Below are 23,237 nucleotides of genomic sequence, written 5' to 3' on the forward strand. Positions count from 1 at the left end.
ATAGTTATGATTATATATTGAACTTATTTTATCACAATATAAAAAAATAGTATTCTGTACAATTGTCATTTTATAAACACAAATAATAGAGAGAAATGATCAACAAAACCCCTGTCTCCTCTCCCCTTCACAAATATCCCCTCCACTATCGAGAGAACTGAATAAGCCAAATTATTACAGAATGCTACATAGAAAAATCATGTTAACAGAATACTTCAGTCACACATGACAGGAATAGTGTTAGGTGAGTGCAACTAGGGCAACTGCCCCCTGGGCAGCTGGAAGCTAAAGAAGCACGGACTGGGCTTTGCAGTCCCCAGTTATGTATAACACCAGCTCTAGCAGGATATATATTTCAAATCTGATATATTCTAATCACAAAACATAAAATAAAATTATTTTTTTTTCTACCTTTTGTTGTCTCATCATTTATTCTTCAAATCATGTTGGTCTCAGGCACTGGTCTCTTTTTTCTTTTGTCTTCTCTTAACTCCCTTGCCAGAGTCTCTTGACCATTTGACAATTCTTCTTTATCCATGCTCACCATCCATCTTCTATCTCTGTGTATGTTTTGTTCCCCATGTTCATCTCCCTTCTCTATGTCTCCTATACGTCCCTTTCTAGTATTTCCCCTGTGCCCATCTCCCTGCCTTCATCTCACCATTCTATGATCCCCTCCCCTTGTGTACAGGGAATGGGGAAAGAAAGAGATAGAGATCCGGGGTGCATTTCTCCTACTCTCTCTACTGCCACATCTAACATTTCTCCCTTTCTCATCTCCTGGATAATGTGCAGCATTTTTCACCACTGCCCACCAGCCCCATGTCCAACATTTCTCTTTCTATCACCCCTCTCCAGCACCATACCATACCTCTCCCTCCATCACTAAGTCCAACATTCTTCTCCCTTGCATCTTCTTCAATCTGTCCCTCTGTTCCCTCTCCACCAACATATCCAACATTTCTCCCTCTCATCCTTCTCTTCCCCATGCATCTCTACCTCACTCCTCTCTTTCTCTCTGTGCCCAACAATTTTCCTTTCTTCCTTTTTCCATATGCAGCATCTCTTTCCCTCTCACACACACATTCATGCCCAGAAATTCTCCCTTTCTAATTCCCTTCCTTCCTTGTGTCCCAAGTTCATGTCCCCTCCCTTCCTTCTGTGTCCCGAGTTTGTGTCCCCTACCTGGCTTCCAGCCTTTGTACCAAATGTATGCCCCTCCCATGTCCTAATGTGCTCCTTCCCCCTCCCCCCCTTTCTCCCTTTGTCCCATGTTGATATCATATCCCCTCTCTCCCTTACTTTTTCCCTTCAGGCCGCACTTGATCCCTTCAGGGCTATCCAGCTGGGCCACCCTTCCCACGGTACTTGTTTGCAGGGACATGTGCAGTACCTCAGCGGTACTTATTTGCAGGGACATGTGCAGCAGTTCATGCACGTGACAGCTGATCCGGTAGCCATCTCTCCGACGTCAGGAGAGATGGCTTTCGGGTCAGCCACATATAGCACATAAGAGCCACTGCCACGTGACCCAGCAAAGAACAAGTTCGGCTGAAGGCAGGAAAGAGCAGCCCACCTGGAAGGAGGACTGTTGAGGTAACTGGGATCCCTAACTAACCAGGAAGGCTTCTCTCTGACATCAGCTGTGACATCAGAGGGAAGCCTTCTGGGTTGGCTTTGGCAGAGGGGGGCATGCAGCTGGAGGGCAGGAAGGAGGACCATTTATAAATGTGATCCCCGGCGGTGGTAGCGAATGACAGCGACTCCACATTGGGTACGATTATGAGGGACTGTTGGACCCGTGATAGGGAGAGGGGACTTCCGGACTCACAATAGCGAAGGAGGGGGGCTGCTGCTGCTGCACCCACAATCACAAGGGGGGCTGCTGGATGCGTGATCGCGAGGCGGGCTGCTGCTGACCAGGAGGGGTGAGAATGGAGGCAACTCATGGCAGATCCTTTACTTTGGGGACAAGGCCATCCACGGGGCAGTGAATGATCTTTTCCACATACCCTTGGTAACCTGTTGATTCCCCCCCCCACCCCCATTCCTGTGGGTTACCTGCGGCGACCCATGGTAATAATCACCATGTCATTCTCTATTCTCGTGCACTATGGTCATTTTTTTACCACAATAATAAAATGACTAAATTTTAACATTTTTGATATTAATGGCCATTTTCAAATTTTTCCATTAGCGCGTGTCATTAAAACGACTGGCATGTCAGCTCTTACCACTACTTATTTTGTTTTCTCATATGCTAACCACACACTAATCAATGCACAACAATATAGTTGTGCTTATTGATTAACACATACATGCCCACTCTCTGACCCAGATATGCCCCTCCACAAAAATATTCCACATTCAAAAATTATCACAGGTCACCTCAGCACAACCCATGATACACTATTTTAAGCTATGGGGGGGGGGTTGAAAAGTTCTCAGCCAACCAATCAACCAACTTCCTAAATTCTGAGCATTATTTTGCCACTGTAGCTGAAAAGAGCATTATTTTATTTCATTAAGTGCCAATTTGCAGAAATGAAATTCTATGTTTTCACGTTGTTTCAGATCATTGATTGAACCATATCCACGTCATTCTCTTCTTGGTTGGGCTGAGAACTCGTATGCCCCCTCGTATGTAAAAGGACTCTAAAATGACTAAAGGAAAGACATTACAAATGAAATAAAAGTCCATGATAAAGTCCCACTGCCAGCCACTAAATATAAAATAAATATTGAATGCTTTGAATTATAATGATTTTATATTATTGGCTGTTTTTATCATGCAGGTATCTCATTCAGTAGAACCTACTCTTGCTTACACAATCCATTTTTCTTTCTTTCTAGGTTGTGCTTTTGTATGCATCTACATATGTGTTAGTATCTCTAAGCATAGACAGATATCATGCAATAGTTCACCCAATGAAATTTCTTCAAGGAGGTAGGATAAGTTTTTTACTACTGGCATGTTTTTTTCTAAAGATTGTTGATGATAATGTTGTATATAGATAAATATAGACATAAACAGATAATCAAAGCTTAAAAAGCCATCAGTCTTTTGGCTAGTTGTATCTGCCATTAATTCTAGTCCTAACAGGGACCTAAGAATTGTAGAATACATGTAAGTCTGAATATGGCTAATTTTTAACTGGTATGGTGGTAGTCAATGGTGTAACCGGCAACCGGGGCAATGGTGCCTCCCCCCCACGCCCACTTCTCTGCCCCCCACCCTGCTCCTTCCACGCTCCCCCATGCCACACTTGTAACCTCTCTTCCCCTGAACCTCTTTAAATCTTCGCCAGTGCGAGCAACTTTTACAACCTGTTGTTTGCACTGGTGTTGGCTTTTCCTCTGATGTCACTTCCTGGCCCCGTGACCCGGAATTGATTTCAGAAGGGAGTCAGGCTGACATGAGCTGCAGGCTGGAGAAATTGTTTACGCTGACGAAGTTTTAAAGCAGTATGGGGTGGGGGGAGGGGGGGAGGTCATGAGCGTGGCAATGCCGGCACCCTCACCAATATGGAGCCCAGGGTGGTACACCCCCCTGCTCCCCCTTACTATGCCACTGGTGATAATCCATCCTAGTAAAGCAGTTCTAAGGTCTTTGTAAAACTCTATGATTATGGCTCTCAAAGCCCCAATTATTATTCTTTTTCCAAATTCAGTTTCATTTTGTAAATCCTGGTATTTGATCTTTTTCAATTCTTTTTCTCCAACTTATTGCCTTGTATTGACACATCAACAAACCATTTGCATTTTAATTCTATCATGGTAATATCCAGCATATTATTATCTATCGGTTTGGATTCTAAAATCTCACAAATATTTTTGCATTTTCTATGATATTATCCTGAATTTCATTTTCCCAATAATTCTTAAGAAACAAAAAGGCAATTGATTCACAAACTCCAGAGCAACAACCAGGTGAAAAAACTGGAATGTATAGTAGACCAGGAAAGTCCAAGTAGAGTTAATTAGTCAAACAACAGAACTGGAGGGGTAAACATATGCCCAATTCAGCAAGTTTTGTCCTCTAATGAGCTGCCTCGGGGGCTCAAAAATACCAACACGGTGTGGGGAACTGCAAACACTAGACCGAATAAAAGCATTTCTTTCTCCCTCTTCTTAGCACAAATTCTGCTCTTGTAAGCACAACAGCTGAATTTGTGCTAAGGAGGGAGAGAGAACATAAGAATAACCTTACTGGGTCAAACTAATGGTCCATCTAGCACAGTAGCCCATCCTCATGGTGGCCAATTCAGGATACTAGTACCTGGCAAAAAAAAAAAAGTAGAAACATTCTATGCTACTGACCTCAGGAGTTGAAGTCAGAGAGGAATGAAGAGAGGGACTTGTCAGGGGGTCACTACCTCTCATGGCACCAACACTGAGAAAAATTCCATGCTACCGACCTCAGTAACCTGTCCTCACGGTGGCCAATCCAGGTCACTAGTACCTGTCAAAAACCCAAATAGAAGCAACATTCCATGCTACAGATCCAGCGCAAGCAGTGGTTTCCCCCATGTCTTTCTCAATAACAGATTAGGAACTTTTCCTCCAGGAAACTGTCCAAACTTTTCTATGACATTCGGTTTGCTTCTGCAGTGCTCAGGTTTTGTGCCTCTGCAGTGGTTTTCAGTTTGGTTTGTCAAGACATTTATTTTATCCCACATTTGCAAAAGGTTGTGTATTCATTTTCTCGGATCCCTGAGGAGGGTGTGTTTTGCCAAAACATGGCCCATGTTGGGTCCTCCATGACAATGTGGATATTGTATTTTAAAGGATTAACTGAGTAATAAAAGAAGCGTCAAGAACATTGGATTTCCACAGTTTCGTTTGTTTGGGCTATCCTTTTCTCCTGTGGAAATTTGGGTCTTCTCTTCTTGTCGTGACTCAAACCTTTCATAAAACCAGCTATGTTAACCACTCTTACCACAACCTCTGGCAGTGCGTTCCAGAACTTAACTATTCTCTGAGTGAAAAAATATTTTCTCCTATTGGTTTTAAAAGCATTACTCTGTAACTTCATCCAGTGCCCCCTAGTCTTTGTAAATATTGAGGCAGTAAAAAATTGATCCACTTGTACCTGTTCTACACCACTCACGATTTTATAGACTTCAATCATCTCCCCTCAGCCCTCTCTTTTCCAAGCTTTCCAGCCTGGTGTTTGTAGGTCTCACACTGGTTTAGTATTTTTCAGCCCCTGAGGCAGTCCATTATAGGGCGAATCTTGGCCAAGTGCAGCATATGTTTATCCCTCCAACTCTGTTGTTTGACTAAAACTCCGATTTTTCTTGTCTACTTTTATTTTTACCCAATAATTCTTAATCACACAGAATGCATATTTTTTACATAACTGTAACTGAATTAATCTAGCAACTGTCATGCTATTTCCAATATTCAGTTTGGTCAATTTTGTAGCAGCTATTGATGATCTAATCTCTCTCTCTTTCTTTCTCTCTCTCTCTCTCTTTCTCTTTCTCTCTCTCTTTCTTTCTCTTTCTCTCTCTCTCTCTCTCTCTTTCTCTCTCTCTTTACATTATCTACATTTACTGTCGTCAGTAATTTTGTTTTTATGTTTGTCTTCATGACATTTGTTTGAATTGTTTGTTCTTGAGCAGCAAAAATGATTGCTTGTTTCTATTTTTAAACTTCCATTTTGTATTATTTTTTTTTTATGCTGGGATTTACTAAATAGCGCTATAGGTTTTTAGCGCAGGCCAGTGAGGTAAATCCTCCAATGCTCATAGGAATTCTATGAGCGTCGGAGCATTTACCTCGCCAGCCTGTGCTAAAAACCTATACACTTCTCCCTCGTTATTCACAGGGGATAGGGGCAGAGCCGGACCGCGAATGGCGAAAAACTGTGAATATCCGGCTCTGACCCACCCCTGCCTCCCTTCCGCCTTCCCCTGGCATCCCAGCCTTACCTGGTGGTCTAGCTGGTTTGTGGGGCAGGAGCGATCTTCCTACGCTCCTGCCCTGTGCAGATAGCTATTAAGAAATGGCTGTGGGGAGTTCCCGTAGTCCCTCCTGCCAGTGATCTTCGGGGGGGGGGTTCCGGGCAGGAGGGATTAAGCATCCCTCCTGTCACGTTCATTCGAGAGGGGGGGTGGGACTGGCGGCCACAGTTGCAGCCGCTAAACTTATCGCAGCAGGGAGATCCCTTACCAAGATAAGCTTAGCGGCCGTGTCAACTTATGCCTACTTACGGCCACCTAGGTTCGCCTAAGGCTAGTTACGGAGCAAACAATGCCCATGCCTAGCCTTAGGTGAGCTTAGGTGGGCATGCGGGCCTCTCTAGGCTCCCGGAGGCACCGCCAATGTAGGTGGCCTTCTTTGGGAGGTTTTTTTGTTTGTTTGTTTTTTAAAGAAAAGTGCATCCCGATTGGCATCGGGATGCCGTTTGCAGAATCGGCAACTATTGTGCAATGTAGCTGATTAAGCCTCACTAAGCGCTAATATTCAGTATAGATAACTGGCTATCTCCCTCTAAATAGTAGCACTTAGTGGCCAAATGCTGTTTAAATGGCCAGGAGCCATTCCTGGCTGGTTAAATAGTGCTGCATATCAGGCAGTAACTGTATAAATGAGTCTTAAATGGCATGCATGATCTCTCTTGCTTTCTATTTCCTCTATCCTGTCAAATTGATTTTGTTCTTTTTTTTTATTTCTCCTGGCTTTTAATGTATATACCACTTTTTTTTTTTTTTTTTACTTCTTTATTCATTTTTACATCAGTCAACAAGTTTACAATTTTATATAATATATTATACACAATCACTTGTACATTCTTAACCATACATTGGATTTTTTTTTTTTTTTCTGGAAGAGCGGTATGTCAACTATAATAAAACAAAACAATAATGTCACTTCTAGTAGTACCGTATTTTCGCGGATATAACGCGCACCTGTGTAAAACGCGCACAGGGGTATAGCGCGCAGAAATCACGATGATATGTACCAAAACTTTTCTATACCGCGCTCAGGCATATAACGCGCATGATGCCCGACGCTCCTTTCGCCCGCCCTGACTTTCCGTGCGCTGTCCCGACTCTCCGTTCACCCCCCTGACTTCCGTGCACTGTCCCCCCTTGAAGTCCTGTCCCCCCTTGAAGGTCTGTCCCCATCCTGAAAGCCTGATGCCCCCCCCGACGTCCGATACATCCCCCCCCCCCCGGCAGCACCACTCGCACCCTCACCCCAAAGGACCGCCGACTCCCCAACAATATCGGGCCAGGAGGGAGCCCAAACCCTCCTGGCCACGGCGACCCCCTAACCCCCCCCCGCACTACATTACGGGCAGGAGGGATCCCAGGCCCTCCTGCCCTCGACGCAAACCCCCTCCCCCCAACGACCGCCCCCCCCCAAGAACCTCCGCCCGTCCCCCAGCCGACCCGCGACCCCCCTGGCCGACCCCCACGACACCCCCACCCGCCTTTCCCGTACCTTTGTGTATTTGGGCCAGAAGGGAGCCCAAACCCTCCTGGCCACGGCGACCCCCTAACCCCACCCCGCACTACATTACGGGCAGGAGGGATCCCAGGCCCTCCTGCCCTCGACGCAAACCCCCCCCCCCCCCAACGACCGCCCCCCCCCAAGAACCTCCACTCGTCCCCCAGCCGACCCGCGACCCCCCTGGCCGACCCCCACGACCCCCCCACCCCCCTTCCCCGTACCTTTGGAAGTTGGCCGGACAGACGGGAGCCAAACCCGCCTGTCCGGCAGGCAGCCAACGAAGGAATGAGGCCGGATTGGCCCATCCGTCCTAAAGCTCCGCCTACTGGTGGGGCCTAAGGCGCGTGGGCCAATCAGAATAGGCCCTGGAACCTTAGTTCCCACCTGGGGGCGCGGCCTGAGACACATGGTCGGGTTTGGCCCATGTGCCTCAGGCCGCGCCCCCAGGTGGGACCTAAGGCTCCAGGGCCTATTCTGATTGGCCCACGCGCCTTAGGCCCCACCAGTAGGCGGAGCTTTAGGACGGATGGGCCAATCCGGCCTCATTCCTTCGTTGGCTGCCTGCCGGACAGGCGGGTTTGGCTCCCGTCTGTCCGGCCAACTTCCAAAGGTACGGGGAAGGGGGGTGGGGGGGTCGTGGGGGTCGGCCAGGGGGGTCGCGGGTCGGCTGGGGGGGCGGTCGGAGGTTCTTGGGGGGGGGCGGTCGTTGGAGGGAGGGGGGTTTGCGTCGAGGGCAAACCCCCCTCCCCCCCCAACGACCGCCCCCCCCCAAGAACCTCCACCCGTCCCCCAGCCGACCCGCGACCCCCCTGGCCGACCCCCACGACCCCCCCACCCCCCTTCCCCGTACCTTTGGAAGTTGGCCGGACAGACGGGAGCCAAACCCGCCTGTCCGGCAGGCAGCCAACGAAGGAATGAGGCCGGATTGGCCCATCCGTCCTAAAGCTCCGCCTACTGGTGGGGCCTAAGGCGCGTGGGCCAATCAGAATAGGCCCTGGAGCCTTAGGTCCCACCTGGGGGCGCGGCCTGAGGCACATGGGCCAAACCCGACCATGTGTCTCAGGCCGCGCCCCCAGGTGGGAACTAAGGTTCCAGGGCCTATTCTGATTGGCCCACGCGCCTTAGGCCCCACCAGTAGGCGGAGCTTTAGGACGGATGGGCCAATCCGGCCTCATTCCTTCGTTGGCTGCCTGCCGGACAGGCGGGTTTGGCTCCCGTCTGTCCGGCCAACTTCCAAAGGTACGGGGAAGGGGGGTGGGGGGGTCGTGGGGGTCGGCCAGGGGGGTCGCGGGTCGGCTGGGGGGGCGGTCGGAGGTTCTTGGGGGGGGGCGGTCGTTGGAGGGAGGGGGGTTTGCGTCGAGGGCAGGAGGGCCTGGGATCCCTCCTGCCCGTAATGTAGTGCGGGGTGGGGTTAGGGGGTCGCCGTGGCCAGGAGGGTTTGGGCTCCCTTCTGGCCCAACTACACAAAGGTACGGGGAAGGCGGGTGGGGGTGTCGTGGGGGTCGGCCAGGGGGGTCGCGGGTCGGCTGGGGGACGGGCGGAGGTTCTTGGGGGGGGGCAGTCGTTGGGGGGAGGGGGTTTGCGTCGAGGGCAGGAGGGCCTGGGATCCCTCCTGCCCGTAATGTAGTGCGGGGTGGGGGTAGGGGGTCGCCGTGGCCAGGAGGGTTTGGGCTCCCTCCTGGCCCGATATTGTCGGGAAGTCGGCGGTCCTTCGGGGGGGGGGGGGATGTATCGGACGTCGGGGAGTCGGCCGGGCAAGAGGGCTTGGGCTCCCTCTTGCTCCGATCGTGGATGCGGGTGCGGGTGGGAGCGCGTGCAAGCAGTCGTTCGGGGTGGGGGTGCGAGCGGTCCTGCTGGGGGGGTGAATCGGGCGTCGGGCGGGGTGGGAACTATGTTTAAAAACTTTTCTATACCGCGCTCAGGCATATAACGCGCGAGGGGTATGCGCGGTAGGTAAAATCGCGTATAACGCGCGCGTTATATCCGCGAAAATACGGTAGTACTATGAAACTACCACTAGGGTCAACTGGCACCATTTTCAAACCAGACTCTTGACTGGAGACAGTGCTGCCAAGTCCTCAGTTTTCTCACCTAGTTGGGCTGCTTTCGAAAGTTGGTTGTGGGAAATTTTGAGCAGTTGTGGGTTTTGGGGCTGGTTTCTGTTTTTGTTTACAATGTCAGTAAGTTCTCTGTAGAGAGGAAACAGCTATTTTGCAAGGGGTCCTTTACTCACTAGAAACTGTAGGTAAGAAGCAGATGAGAGATCTGTGGTACTTTGAGCTCTGTCAGAGATCTGAACCTTTTAGGGCCCCAAAATGATTGCAGGAACCTCATGGGTATCTACCTGCAGTCAGTCATTATAGACTTATTTACTCTTGGGAATATGAAGAAATAAATTGGGCTGCTTTTTCAAAATAAACAGGTGGGATTTTAGAAAAGCATCTGGCAACCTTGACTAGAGATCACTCTTGCCCAACCGGGAGAATAGAGGGTTCAGCCTGCATGGAGTTTGGGGAGCTATTGGGGTAGGAAGGCTTCCCCTTATGGGTTTCTGGGTGGGGGTTAGTCTGTTGTGGTGGTGGTGGGGGAGGTTAGTCTGGAGAGAGTATTGGGGTGTCAGTAGGTTAGGGGATCCCCTTCATTGGATGTCTGGATTGTGAGGGGTGAGTGTGGAGCTTTGTTTTCTTTTATGGCAACAGCCCCTTTAAGATTCTCCATGATTATCAGGCCTCGCATTATTGGCCTAATGATCCTATGGATGAAAGGTAACACAGCTCCAACTGACATCATCTTCCTCTCAATAAAGCAGCTGTGAGCTGAAACGTAAGCTATGCTGCTCAATATACATAATAATGAGGCAGTTTGCATTTTATTATTATGTATCGACAGCTGCACTAAACTAATGTAAGTAATCACAAACGTGATTCCCTAAGTGATACTATACTGCAATGCACTATAATATATTGTAAATTATAGTATATAAAGGGGGATGCTCTCATCACTAATGTTTCAATCATTTATGCTGCCAAAATATCTGCTTATATTTGCTTTAGACTCAGATGATTTATAATCATAGAGCTAACCCCCCTCAAATATCAACCACACAGCGAAAGTGCTCTAAGTGGTGAAATGTGCAAGTTAAATGGAATTGCTAATTAAAATTAAAAAGTGCTTATCTGTGTACTCGGCTTCTCTCTGATAAGATTCAGTTCTGTTGCGAGACGATAAATCCCCTGAGCCCAGGGGGCAGTAAACTATGTGCATTATGGTACATGATTATAAGAGAAGTGGCTGATGGCAGAACTGGTTCCCATGACTGACAATGAGGCCCGCTGAAGAAAGCAGCTTCATTTAAAAACTTGTCCTGTTACTGGCGCTATTAATTATATTGGTGGATATTTCATGCTCGATTTGTGTTAAGATTAACACACATTCTTACAAGCTTGAGACCTTAGAATTTGTAAAGATTCAGTGCATTTCCATTATCTCATGACTTATCTCATTTCTTTTCATTTTCATGAGCTAGAAAACATATTTAGTTGAACAGTCCTCCAATCATGCACAGATGTTATGTTCAATCAAAACAAAATACTTATGAGTATAGATATCATAAGTAAATATTCTACAGAGAAATGCCGTGTTTATACAGGGTTCTCAGACTGCCGTTGGTGTAACCTAACACCAACGCAACGCTTAACACCGGCTGCAATCCTCATTAGTCCCACAGCACAACTGGCAATTAACTATAACCTCCTTATGTATTACTTCTCATGATAATTAAAGTGATTCAATTTTTAAAGAACATCAATTCTTAAGTTTTTCATAAATATTTATACGAATTTTAAACTGAGCTTGCACTGCAAAATTTGACACGTCCCCCCTCACTCCACGTTTCGAGTTCTTCCTCAGGGTCGGGGTAGGCTCTGAAAATACAATAAATCACTGTCCACATCAAACATCTAAATCAATTATAAACTAGAGTCATAACACTCACATTTTTGCAGAGAGCAACAAGCCTTGTTGCTAGCCATTCCTCACTGTTACAAAAATGGTTGCGGCGTCTTACTACCCTCTAAAGTGGTTGGTAGAGTGTTTGTTTCTTAAAGTTTCCTGTAAGTTACATTCTTTGCAGGTTCCCGATTGGTTACTAGTGAGTGACTTCAGCAGGGTTCCCCTTTACTTTAGAGCGTAGTAAGACGCCGCAGCCATTTTTGGCTTTGCGGCAACAGTGAGGAATAGCTAACAATGCTTGTAGCTCTCAGCAAAGATTGTGTGTTATGACTCTAGTTTATAATTGATTTAGATGTTTGATGTGGACAGTGATGTATTGTATTTTCAGAGTCTACCCCGACCCTGAGGAAGAACTCAAAACGCATCGGACTGAGGGGGGGGCGTGTCAGATTTTGCAGTGCAAGAAAAGTTTGTATAAATTTGTATAAATATTTATGAAAAACTTAAGAATTAATGTTTTTAAAAATTGAATCACTTTAATTATTATGAGAAGTAATGCATAAGGAGGATATAGTTAATTGCTAGTTGTGATGTGGAACTAATGAGGATTGCAGCCGTAAGGTGTAAATCTACACCAATGGCAGTCTTTGGACCCTGCATAAACACGGCATTTCTCTGTAGAATATTTACTTCTGATATCTACGCTCATAAGAAGTATTTTGTTTTGATTACGTATTTAGGGCCAGATTCACTAAATGGTACCCCAAATTAGGCATAGAGAATGATACAGGAACAGGTACCTATGGTTAACCACAGGCAGAGATGGGGATAGAGCCTACGGGGTGGGAATTGAGACAGAACGTATTGGGATGGGGCAGGGATGGGGACAGAGCACACAGAAGCTGGAACTAACTCTATCCCCATGTCATTCTCTAAACCGGAGACAAGCATCAATATGTAAAAACTTAACCCATCTTAGACAATTGGCAGCTGAATTCAATGATTAAACAAACTGCAAAAGCTGCTTTTGGATTTAAATGTACTACTGTTATATTTGTGACTTGTCTGCCTTTGATGTGGCAATAAGAGTCTTATCTGCTGATCTTACCAGCTATAATGTCCTTCCCATCATATGCCCAGTTGCTCAAGCGTTTTACTGTTAATGCAACAGATTCATCCATCGTTGCTGGCATCAAGGAACATTTCAACATTTAATAGATATGTATTTTCCTGTTCATCCACTACACCGTTTAGGTTCTCTTCTACACCCATATCTGAAAACCAATTACCTTCCCAGCTGATGTAAAAACATAGGCAATTGAATTTTGGGGAAGGTAGTACCAAAACCAGATCAAAATGGAAGGCTCTATATGTGATTTGTAAACAGTTATACAGAATATTGTCCCTTTTTATACTTTAATAGAAAAGTTTAAAACATCATTGGCCTGAACTTTTCTTGCAGTGAGAATTGTGCTTTCTATCTTCCCGGTGTCATGGCTTGGCTCCACTGACATCATTGGCATCTGCAGCATTTGAAATGCACGCCAGTCTAGAGACACACTGCTGAAGGGGCATGCTTAAGGGGCGTGTTGTACTCCTTAGTGTGCCCTTTGCGGGCCACTGAGTGGGTTATTATATAGGATTATATTGATTTTCATTAATTTTAATATATTTAATTAGATTTTTAAATTATGGGGCACATACCGGTAATTCTGGGGAGAGTTAGGTATGTAGACTTAGTAGGGGTTTCTGGCTGTAAATGTTTTATTTCTGGAAGAACTAATACCTTAAGAGATAGAGAATTGTGTGGTGAGAAAGTAGTACAAGAGACACTATTAAAGATAGGAGTGATTAATGTGAGATCCATAAAAAATAAAGTACATGAATGATAATTTATAATATGCTGAATATGAGGAATTTTGATGTTTTATGCATTATGGAGTCTTGGCTCTCAAAGTCTGATTGCACAGCAATGTTGCCCTTTGGGTTTGTTTGGGAATGGTTTTGTAGAGCAGATAAGAGGGGTAGAGGAATTATCATGTTTTTAAAAAGTGTCTTGGGTTTAAAAATTATCTGCTAGAATGAGCTCATTGATGGAGTATATATTGATCTCCAATAAAGATAAACAGTGCTCCCCCGTGAATTCACGGTCGGCGGTTCACGGTCCCAGTCATTCGCGGTATTTTCCGACCATGAATGACTAGGCAAAGAGGGCAGGAGAGGGCAGCCAGAGCACCGGCGAGTGAAGGAAATCACTCGCTGTATGCTCCGACCGCCTCTTTCTATACTAAAATCGGGCTTTACCAATCAGGAACTGCGTGTTAAAGCAATTCCTGGATTGGTGAGGCCTGACTTTAATACAGGAAGAGGTGGTCGGAGCATATAGCAAGTGATGATTTCCTTCACTCACTGGCGCTCCGGCTGCCCTCTCCTGCTTCTCCAGGTGCCCTCTCCTGTCTCCCCTGCCTAAAAACCATATTTGCGGTTTTTCAAAATTCATAGGGGGTTCCTGGAACAGAAACCCCCGCAAATTTCTGGGGAGTACTGTATTATTTTGTATTACATATTGTCCTCCAGGGAAGTTAGAGAGGGATTGTTTAGTTTTATTTGAAGTATTAGTGGATTTGCAAGTCGATATGGGAACATTATGTGTGCTGGGAGATTTTAATATCCCTTTAGATCTGGGGTTGGATGAGTTACGAAAATGGGATCATGAGATATTTCAAATATTTGAAGCTCATTTAATCAGATTGTAAGGACAGAGACACATTGTGCCGGTCATATCTTGAATCTCGTGTTTCTGCCCGTAGAAATGGAGACAAATTGTGCTAAGTGCCTGTGATACAACCTGTGGATCGGTCTGATCATTTTTTTTTGTGAGTTTTACTATGCAGTTAAGTATGGGGATAGAAAAATTTTGGAAGTTGATTCTGCTCTGACAGTTTGTTCTAAGTTTCATATACACACATGGCTTCTTTACAACAATTCCTTAAACCTTCCTTAACAACAATTGAATGAGAGTGATAATGCGTCCAGTTTAGTGAGCAAATGGTATACATCACCAGAAAGATCTTTGGATATTGTTACTCCAATGAAAATAGTTAAATCAAATAAAAAATAGTGTCATTGGAAAACAGAGCCCCTCTTAAATTTGAGGAGAGAATTGAGAAAGTATGAATACATTTAAAGGTAAACAATGGATGTTGATGATTATGATAATTATCATTTCCAATTAAATAATAATAATAACTGTTAATAGGCCTAAGGAATTACTTGAGACTGTAAAATATTTGATTTAAGGTCCTGTTAGTAAAACAGGTAACATGGAGCTGAATGATGAAGAAATTCTGCAGTATTTAATTGATGACAGATATGTTACAACAGAATTTCTCTAGTGAAGAAATATCTAAGTGTGTTTCTTTGAATGAGAGGTCTATGAAATGATTTGAGGTTGACAAAGTAACAGAAGAAAGTGTGTTATGCATACAGACTTTGTCCTATAAGATCATTAGTTGATTCCTTGCTCTTCAACTATTGTGAAACAGTTAAGTAAGGAAGCTGTTCCATCTTTTACTATGATTGTGAATAGATCATTAGAAACTAGTATCATGCCAAAGTTGTTGAAAATAACGAGAGTTAAGCCGCTATTGAAGAAGGAAAATCGTGATGATACAGTTTTGGGAAAATATAGACCAATTGCGATATTACCATTTGTGGGAAAGATTATTGAAAGAGTAGTTTTGAAACAACTAGAGGAATTTGTAGAAAGAGAAGATTTGTTGGATTGCCATCAATATGGATTTCAAAAAGGGCACAGAGTTGAATCACTGATGGTTTTTATGGTTGATAAGTTACAGAGAGGAATAGATAAAAATAGATCTTTTTCTGTAATAGCATTGGATGTTTCATCAGCCCTTGATAAGGCTGATAATGAGATTCTATAGTATTAGAGATTTTGTTAGCAATGGGGATAGGAAGATCGGCAAATAATTGATTTGCTTCTTATTTTCAGGACAGATCAATACAGATGAACAGTAGAGATAGTATTTCTAATGATGCTTATAGGTAAAGGGGTTAGAACATAAGAACATAAGAATATAAGCAGTGCCTCCGCCGGGTCAGACCATAGGTCCATCCTGCCCGGCAGTCCGCTCCCGCGGCGGCCCAAACAGGTCACGACCTGTCTGTATCACCAGAAGGGGCTCCCTTGCCACCTTGGTTTCACATTGAAGTCCTATCTTCCCATCGAAGTCCTAATCCTCTGGTCTTGCACATGCACGACCTGGTTGGGTTTCTATACTTATTACCTGGTTAGCTTTCTATACTTGTGTTACATCCCAGCTCCTCCCTCAGTATCCCACGATCCCTTTATCCCTCAGGAATCTGTCCAATCCCTGTTTGAATCCCTGTACCGTACTCTGCCTAATCACTTCCTACGGTAGCGCATTCCAAGTGTCCACGACCCTTTGTGTGAAAAAAAACTTCCTTGCATTTGTTCTGAACCTATCTCCCTTCAGTTTCTCCGAATGCCCCCTCGTACCTGTTGTCCCCTTCAGCCTGAAGAATCTGTCCCTATCCACCCTCTCTATGCCCCTCATGATCTTGAAGGTCTCTATCATATCTCCCCTGAGCCTCCTTTTTTCCAGAGAGAAGAGCCCCAGCCTATCCAACCTCTCAGCGTATGGGCAGTGTTCCAGCCCTCTTACCAGTTTCGTTGCTCTCCTTTGGACTCTCTCAAGTACCGCCATGTCCTTCCTGAGGCACGGCGACCAATATTGAACGCAGTATTCCAGATGTGGACGCACCATCGCTCGATACAATGGCATGATGACTTCCCGCGTCCTGGTTGTTATGCCCCTCTCTATGATGCCCAGCATCCTGTTGGCTTTTTTCGAGGCTGCTGCGCACTGTGCGGATGGCTTCAGCGATGCATCCACCATCACACCCAAGTCTCTCTCAAGACTGCTGTCTCCCAACAATGCCCCCCCCAATTTGTAGTTGAACAACGGGTTCTTTTTCCCTATATGCATGACCTTGCATTTTTCCACGTTAAAGCGCATTTGCCATTTGTTTGCCCAGTCTTCCAGTTTGTCCAGGTCCCTTTGTAGGTCCTCACACTCCTCCCTGGACCTAACTCTGCCGCACAGTTTGGTATCGTCTGCAAATTTTATAACCTCGCACTTTGCCTCCTTTTCCAGGTCATTGATAAATATGTTGAAGAGTAACGGCCCCAGCACCGATCCCTGTGGTACACCGCTCGTGACTCCCCGCCAGTCAGAATATTGTCCCTTTACTCCGACCCTCTGCAGTCTACCCGACAACCAGTGCTCGATCCATCTGTGCACATCCCCTCCCACCCCGTGGTTCCACAGCTTCCCAAGCAGCCTTTCATGTGGCACCTTGTCGAAAGCCTTTTGAAAATCGAGGTAAATGATGTCTATAGGTTCCCCATTGTCCACTCGACTGCTTATTCCCTCAAAGAAGTACAGAAGGTTCGTTAAGCATGACCTTCCCTTACAGAATCCGTGCTGGCTTGTTCTCAGTAGGCCATTCCTCTCGATGTGCTCGCAAATACTGTCCTTGATCATAGCTTCCACCATCTTCCCTATAATTGAGGTCAGGCTCACCGGCCTGTAGTTCCCGGGGTCGCCCCTCGATCCCTTCTTGAAGATAGGTGTGACATTCGCCAATTTCCAGTCCTCTGGTACCTCTCCAGTTTTCAAGGATAGGTTGCAAACATGCTGGATTGTGCCCGCTATTTCTTGTCTTAGTTCCTTTAGAACCCTTGGGTAGATCCCGTCTGGGCCCGGCGATTTGCCACATTTTAACCTGTCTATCTGTTTGAGGACATCCTCCTTACTTACCTCTATGTGTTCCAATTTTTCAGCCTGTTCCCCACTCATGAGCTCCTCTGAGTCCGGTATATTAGATGTGTCTTCTCTCGTGAAAACCGACGAGAAGAACGTGTTCAATCTCTCAGCTACCTCTTTATCCTCCTTAATCACTCCCTTCCTATCCCCATCGTCCAACGGCCCCACCTTCTCTCTCGCTGGTCGCTTCCCCTCTACGTAACTGAAGAATGCCTTGAAGTTTTTCGCCTCCCTGGCCAGCCCCTCTTCGTATTTCCCTTTTGCTTTTCTAACCTCTCGGTGGCATTCCTTTTGGCATTTCCTGTGCGCCTGGTGATTTTCCTACTTTGGGTCCTTTTTCCATCTCCGGAAGGATACTTTTTTGTCATTTATTGCCCTCTTTACTTCTGTTGAGATCCAAACCGGGTCCTTTGACTGCTTGTTCTTGCCGCCTTTCCTGAAACTGGGGACGTACATTCTTTGTGCTTCCTGCAGGGTGTCCCTGAATAGGGTCCAGGCGCTTCCTACAGTCTCCATCCTAAGGATGTTTCTGAGTTTCCTCCCCACCATTTCCCTCATAGCAACATAATTCCCTTTCCTGAAGTTGAGCGCAGTTGTTGCGGTCCTCCTTACTGTGGGTGTCCCCCTTTCTAATGTGAATCTGATCGCGTTGTGGTCACTGTTGCCTAGTGGTCCTCCCACTTCCACCCCTCTTGCAGGCCCCCCTAATCCGTTTAGGATGAGGTCAAGAGTAGCACTCCCTCGCGTCGGTTCCCTGACTAGTTGCTCCATGAAGCAGTCCCTCACAGCTTCTACAAATCCTGTTTCCCTAGTGCAGTTGGAGTGACCCATACTCCAGTCAATCCCAGGGTAGTTGAAGTCCCCCATCACTGTTACACTTCCAGTCCTGCATTCTTGTCTCAGTTCAGCTTCCAAGTCTTGTCCGACTCCTTCCGGCGTACCAGGCGGGTTCCAGAAGGATCTGCCATATCAGATATGATTTAATTTATATTTGGCATCATTGAGTAAAGTTTTTTTTGTGAATTGTGTCAGCTTTCATTTATATGCAGACGATGTACAATTCTTTTCTCCGATCTCTGATTGGCAAAGTAATTGAAAGATAAATTAACTGTGTGTTTACATGCTGTGAATGCATAGATGATGCAACAAAAATTAGTTTTGAATCTTACTAAAGTGGAGTTATTATTGGTGGGAAGGTGTGATGATACATTGTGGCCAGAAGCAGTTGACGTAGACAGTGTCGTGCTTCCAGTTCGGAGAAATATGAAGATTATGGGAGTCTGGTTGGACTCAATTTTTATCTATGAGGGAACAGGTGATGCCTGTGGTTAAATCTGCTTTTTTTCATATGTGGGTTCTAAGTTGAGACCAATATTATTATGGTTATGGTTAGTAGTCCAAAGTATAGTGTTGCAGAGATTGGATTACTGTAGTGCTCTATATCGGGGATGACATCATACATATTTGGTAGAATGTATCTCTCCATATATTTTTCTTTCAAAGTTACGCTCATCTGTCACCCTCCCAGCCTACCGCCAGGTAGCAAGGGTGCTGGGCAGGGTGACAAGGCCGATTGCCGCACGCCACTCTAACAGGTGAATGGCCCCTCAGGCAAAGTAATGGCAAGACCAAGTAAGTAAGGTGAGTTGTAAAGTCAAATAGCACCAAAACCACTTTCAAACAGCTCAGGATTTTTTCCCAAAGAAATTAGTTCTGTTTTTTTATATCCAGCCCATAGAATATTATACCAAACAACAAAACAAAACGGTCTTGGCTTATAATTCCTTTAGTCAGGCTTTTACAAGAATTATGAGTTCAGTTCTTACTGGACTGCCTTGCTCCCAGGTAGACCCAGCAAACAATCAACAGAAAAGCAAACAGTTCTTCAAAGAAAAAAAAAACATTAAGTCCAAACTCCAACTCAGTGCTTTGGGCTGGCAAGAGGGCCGCAGCCTTGCCAGAAACCTGGACTACCATGGATTAGACAGAGTTCTCTTCACCAGGTGCTTGAGGTAATTGCAAACAAAATTCAATCTCAAATAAAGTAAAACAATCACTGTTCACAATGCCTGCCTTCTACCACTATGGGCAGGTGTGACTGCTCCTTAGAGCTAATCTGGGGTACAGGCTGCTGTGTAGCTTCAATCACCTCTTCTCCATGCAAACATAAGGGAAGAGGAGTCCCTCAAAATATCCCACCTGGATGACACAGCATACACTACCCCTCAGTCTTATGCACTCCCCAATAATTCTTATCACAGTAGGGCTGGTAGTCAAGAACACAAACCGCAAAGAAAAAAAAAAAACTGTCCAAAAGTAGAAGTCCCTTGCTAGTAGCAAAAAAAAGGTAGCACTGCTAGCAACATACAAGTCTTTCTCATAAAGTTCCATAAAAGGTTCTGGTAAGCTCCACCATAAAACAAAAACAACAACAAAAAAAACCTGACTTTTTTTTTTCTCTTTCCCAAGCAAAAAGGAAAACACATGCCACAAAATGGCTACTTGCCCACTTTACACCAATTGATTTCCATAGCTTCTGCTTGCTCAGGAACTGTCTCTGGTTCAGAAAAGTCCATGCTTTCCCCTGCTTGATCTGGGTCTGGAGTCTGAGAATCCTCAGCATTCAACCACTCCATGGGGTCTCCTTCCTGGGCCTGCAGCTTTGACTGGAGAGCTCTCCTGCGGCACTGCTCCTCAACTGCCCTAGCTAGCTTCTGTAAACTAGGCTTTTGTCTATTGGGACCACACCCAAACCTAGCTGAGGTGGCAGTAGGCTTTCTCTCTCTTTCTGGCTCCCCTGGTGGTCGAGGAGATTTTCCTCCTGCCTACTAAAAAGGGACTGCCTAGGCTGAGCTAGAGGATAGACAGCTTTGGAAGGTTTGAAGTGTCTTTTCCTATAGGTCTGCTTTACTCGGTGGCATGGCAGTATAGATTCTTGCCTCCCCTGTGTGTCAGGGCTGACTGGTGGGTCGGAACTGTCACAATACCAACAAGAAAAGAGCTTACTGTTAGAGCAGGGTTTTTCTCCTGCTCAGCACCAGAGGAGTGGAATAGGTTTCTATCTTATATTAAACAGAGGAGTTTAACGTGTTTTTAAAAAAGTTATTAAAACGTCATTTGTTCTGCCTTTATGAAGTATGTCAATTGAAATTGCAGCAATGACGGAGCTACACTGTTGTTCAATTTATGATATAATGCTATTGAAAAGAAAGATTGACTGTATAACAATTTTTGGTTTTTATGATATTGATTTTACAATTGTATGACTTTTTTTCATTTTTATGATAGTATTTTATGTAGTAAGTCAATTTTATTGTGTGTTTTGCTGTACTCTGCTTTGGTAAAAGTGGATTATAAATAAAATAAGCAAAAAAAATGTACAAAATGCTGCAGGACATTTAATTTGCAGTGAAAGTAAGTTTGAACATGACATTCTGTTGTTGCAGTAATTGCACTGTCTATCCTTCAGATACAGAATTACTTTTAAAGTATTGGTGCTGGTTTTTCAGACTATTGATCATAGAATACCATGGTATCTACTGAATGTTGTGTGATATCACAAAGCAAGAAGTGGAGATATCCAATAAAGACTGGTGGGACTATATAAATTTCTTTTATTCTTTCAAAAACGCCAACTGACTCGACATGTACATGTTCAGGCTCAAATGGCCTGCTTCAGGAGTCTTATGTGGCTTTGAAGAAATGTCAATGGATAATCCACAAATTCTAAAAAAGTATCCAAAACGTCTGATCTTCCAGGTAAATCACTGCTGGAATCAGGACAAGAAAAGTTTTAGCATGCAAAGGCCTTCATACTTTTGTATTTTTCAATGATTTTTAAATATTTAATTTTATAGAAAAAGGCAACTTAGCTTTTAACATTGCTGCACCAGCCCCCACCGACACGGTTCATTCTTCATCAGGGTCGGGGAAACTGAAAGTGCAGATCAATAAGCATACTCCCTTAGCCTGTTAAAATTCAGCCGCCGAGGCCGATGTTTAAGCTATAGGTATGAGAAAACGAATGCTGACATACTAGGATATAAGATATTTAACTTAGTTTGGGGTCCATTGATGTCTTTTGTACAATTGTTTTAGTTCTTTTATCCTTTTTTTTGCTGGTATAATTCAAACACATCCAGGGGGGGAGGGATATATCTTTAGTGTGATTCCTTGATATAATTGTGGGGTGGGGAAGGGCTTATATTGTTGCAATGCTATTGATCAAATTTAAGTGCTTGGTTGTTATTGTTACCGATATGAATAGTGTGTTGCACTTTTTGTTAGTAATGGATAATCAATAAAGACTTATACAAAAAAAAAAAGAAAAATCATTGAAAGTATAAAGATATATTTTGAAAATAGTTGAGAAATTTAGGGCTCCTTTTACAAAGGTGCGCTAGCGTTTTTAGCTTACACACAAGATTAGCGCATGCTATAGCGTGCGCTAGCTGAAAAATTAACGCCTGCTTAAAAGGAGGTGGTAGCGGCTGGTGCACGCTAAAACCGCTAGTGCACCTTTGTAAAAGGAGTCCTTAGTAGTGATAATCTCACGCATAGGTTGGTTGAATCAGTGAAGAGTGCTGCCACGCTGGTTATATTTATCAGGGTGGCGTTCTGAGAATCCCCGAGTGTATAGACCAGGGGTAGGGAACTCTGGTCCTCGAGAGCCGTATTCCAGTCGGGTTTTCAGGATTTCCCCATGAATATGCATTGAAAGCAGTGCATGCAAATAGATCTCATGCATATTCATTGGGGAAATCCTGAAAACCCGACTGGAATACGGGTCTCGAGGACCGGAGTTCCCTACCCAAGACCAAGACTGTTCGGCATGACTATATAATAAAAGTAACTGGTAGTAACAAAATGAATAGGTACGATAAGGTGGTGAAATGGTATTTTTATTGTAGATACATGGTGTATGAAAACCTGAAGCGGCTTCAGCTCCTAAGGACGCCTATATGGTGAAATGCAAGATTGTGTTGGGCTGGCTGAATATTATTTTGTCATCAAAGATGAATTCAAAGTGACATGATTTTATGATCATCACAGGAGTTAAGTCCATGTAGCATGAGATTAACAGCAATATTTCTAAAGACTGGACTTGGAAAGATTGGATATTGAGGGACCGATGATCCAGTTTTTCTAAGCAGAAATTCGATGTTGTATAATGAAATGTTGTATGTTTTATGTTTTGTAAGAGTGGGGAATAAGCATATTTATAAAACATAAAAATATATTTATGGTAACAGTGGGAAAGATTTAATAAATAGATTTGATAAATTAATTAATTGTAGGAGTTAGCTTCTTCTGTTTCTATGGTAAGAGTTACAACTTTGGTATTGTGGAAGCTTTTTATATATAATGTCCTAAGTGGATATAATATGTTAGGGTGATAATCGCTAGTGCCAAGTTTATGTATATTGGCTAACACATATAAATGCTAGTGCTTAGGTGATAAAATTTCCCCCCATAGTGCCAGGGCAAGATTAAGGCAGAGCGTACAGTTTAAACTTTACAGTTTACTTCCAATTTGTTATACAGTGATACCTTGGCATCTGAACGCCCCCAGCACTTGAACAACTTGGAATCTGAATTAAAAATTCAAGCAAATTTTGCCCCTGAATCCGAACTCTGCTTTGGAATCCGAATGCCTTGCACATTGTGTGTGTGTGTTTGTGCCCCAGAATCTGAATGCTGCTTTGGAATCTGAACGCCCTGCACGTTATTCGTGTGTATGTTTCCCCAGCACTCGGGCCACCCATACATCGTTCAGTTCATTGTCGGAAGAGTGAAAGCTTCTCGGGTGATTTTCGCCTTTGTGTAGTGTAGTGAGGAAAATACTGTACTGTGTTATTTGTTAATATTTTACCTTAAAATCCAGAGTATTTACTGTTAAAATTTAAGTTTGTGGGACCCAGGAATGTATTAATCCAGTTTCTATTATTTTCA

At 44.5% G+C, this 23,237-nt stretch overlaps 1 protein-coding gene across 1 annotated transcript in view; it reads left to right on the plus strand.

Moving 5' to 3' along the window:
* The window catches only part of NPSR1 (neuropeptide S receptor 1), a 271,780-nt gene that overhangs the window by 160,159 nt on the left and 88,384 nt on the right, over positions 1–23,237 (plus strand). The window contains exon 4 of the mRNA XM_033932853.1: positions 2,854–2,947. Within this exon, the coding sequence (XP_033788744.1) occupies positions 2,854–2,947 (94 nt within the window). The remainder of the gene's footprint in view (positions 1–2,853; positions 2,948–23,237) is intronic.

This window comes from Geotrypetes seraphini, chromosome 2 (assembly GCF_902459505.1).
Source record: "Geotrypetes seraphini chromosome 2, aGeoSer1.1, whole genome shotgun sequence".
Lineage (NCBI taxonomy): Eukaryota > Metazoa > Chordata > Amphibia > Gymnophiona > Dermophiidae > Geotrypetes > Geotrypetes seraphini.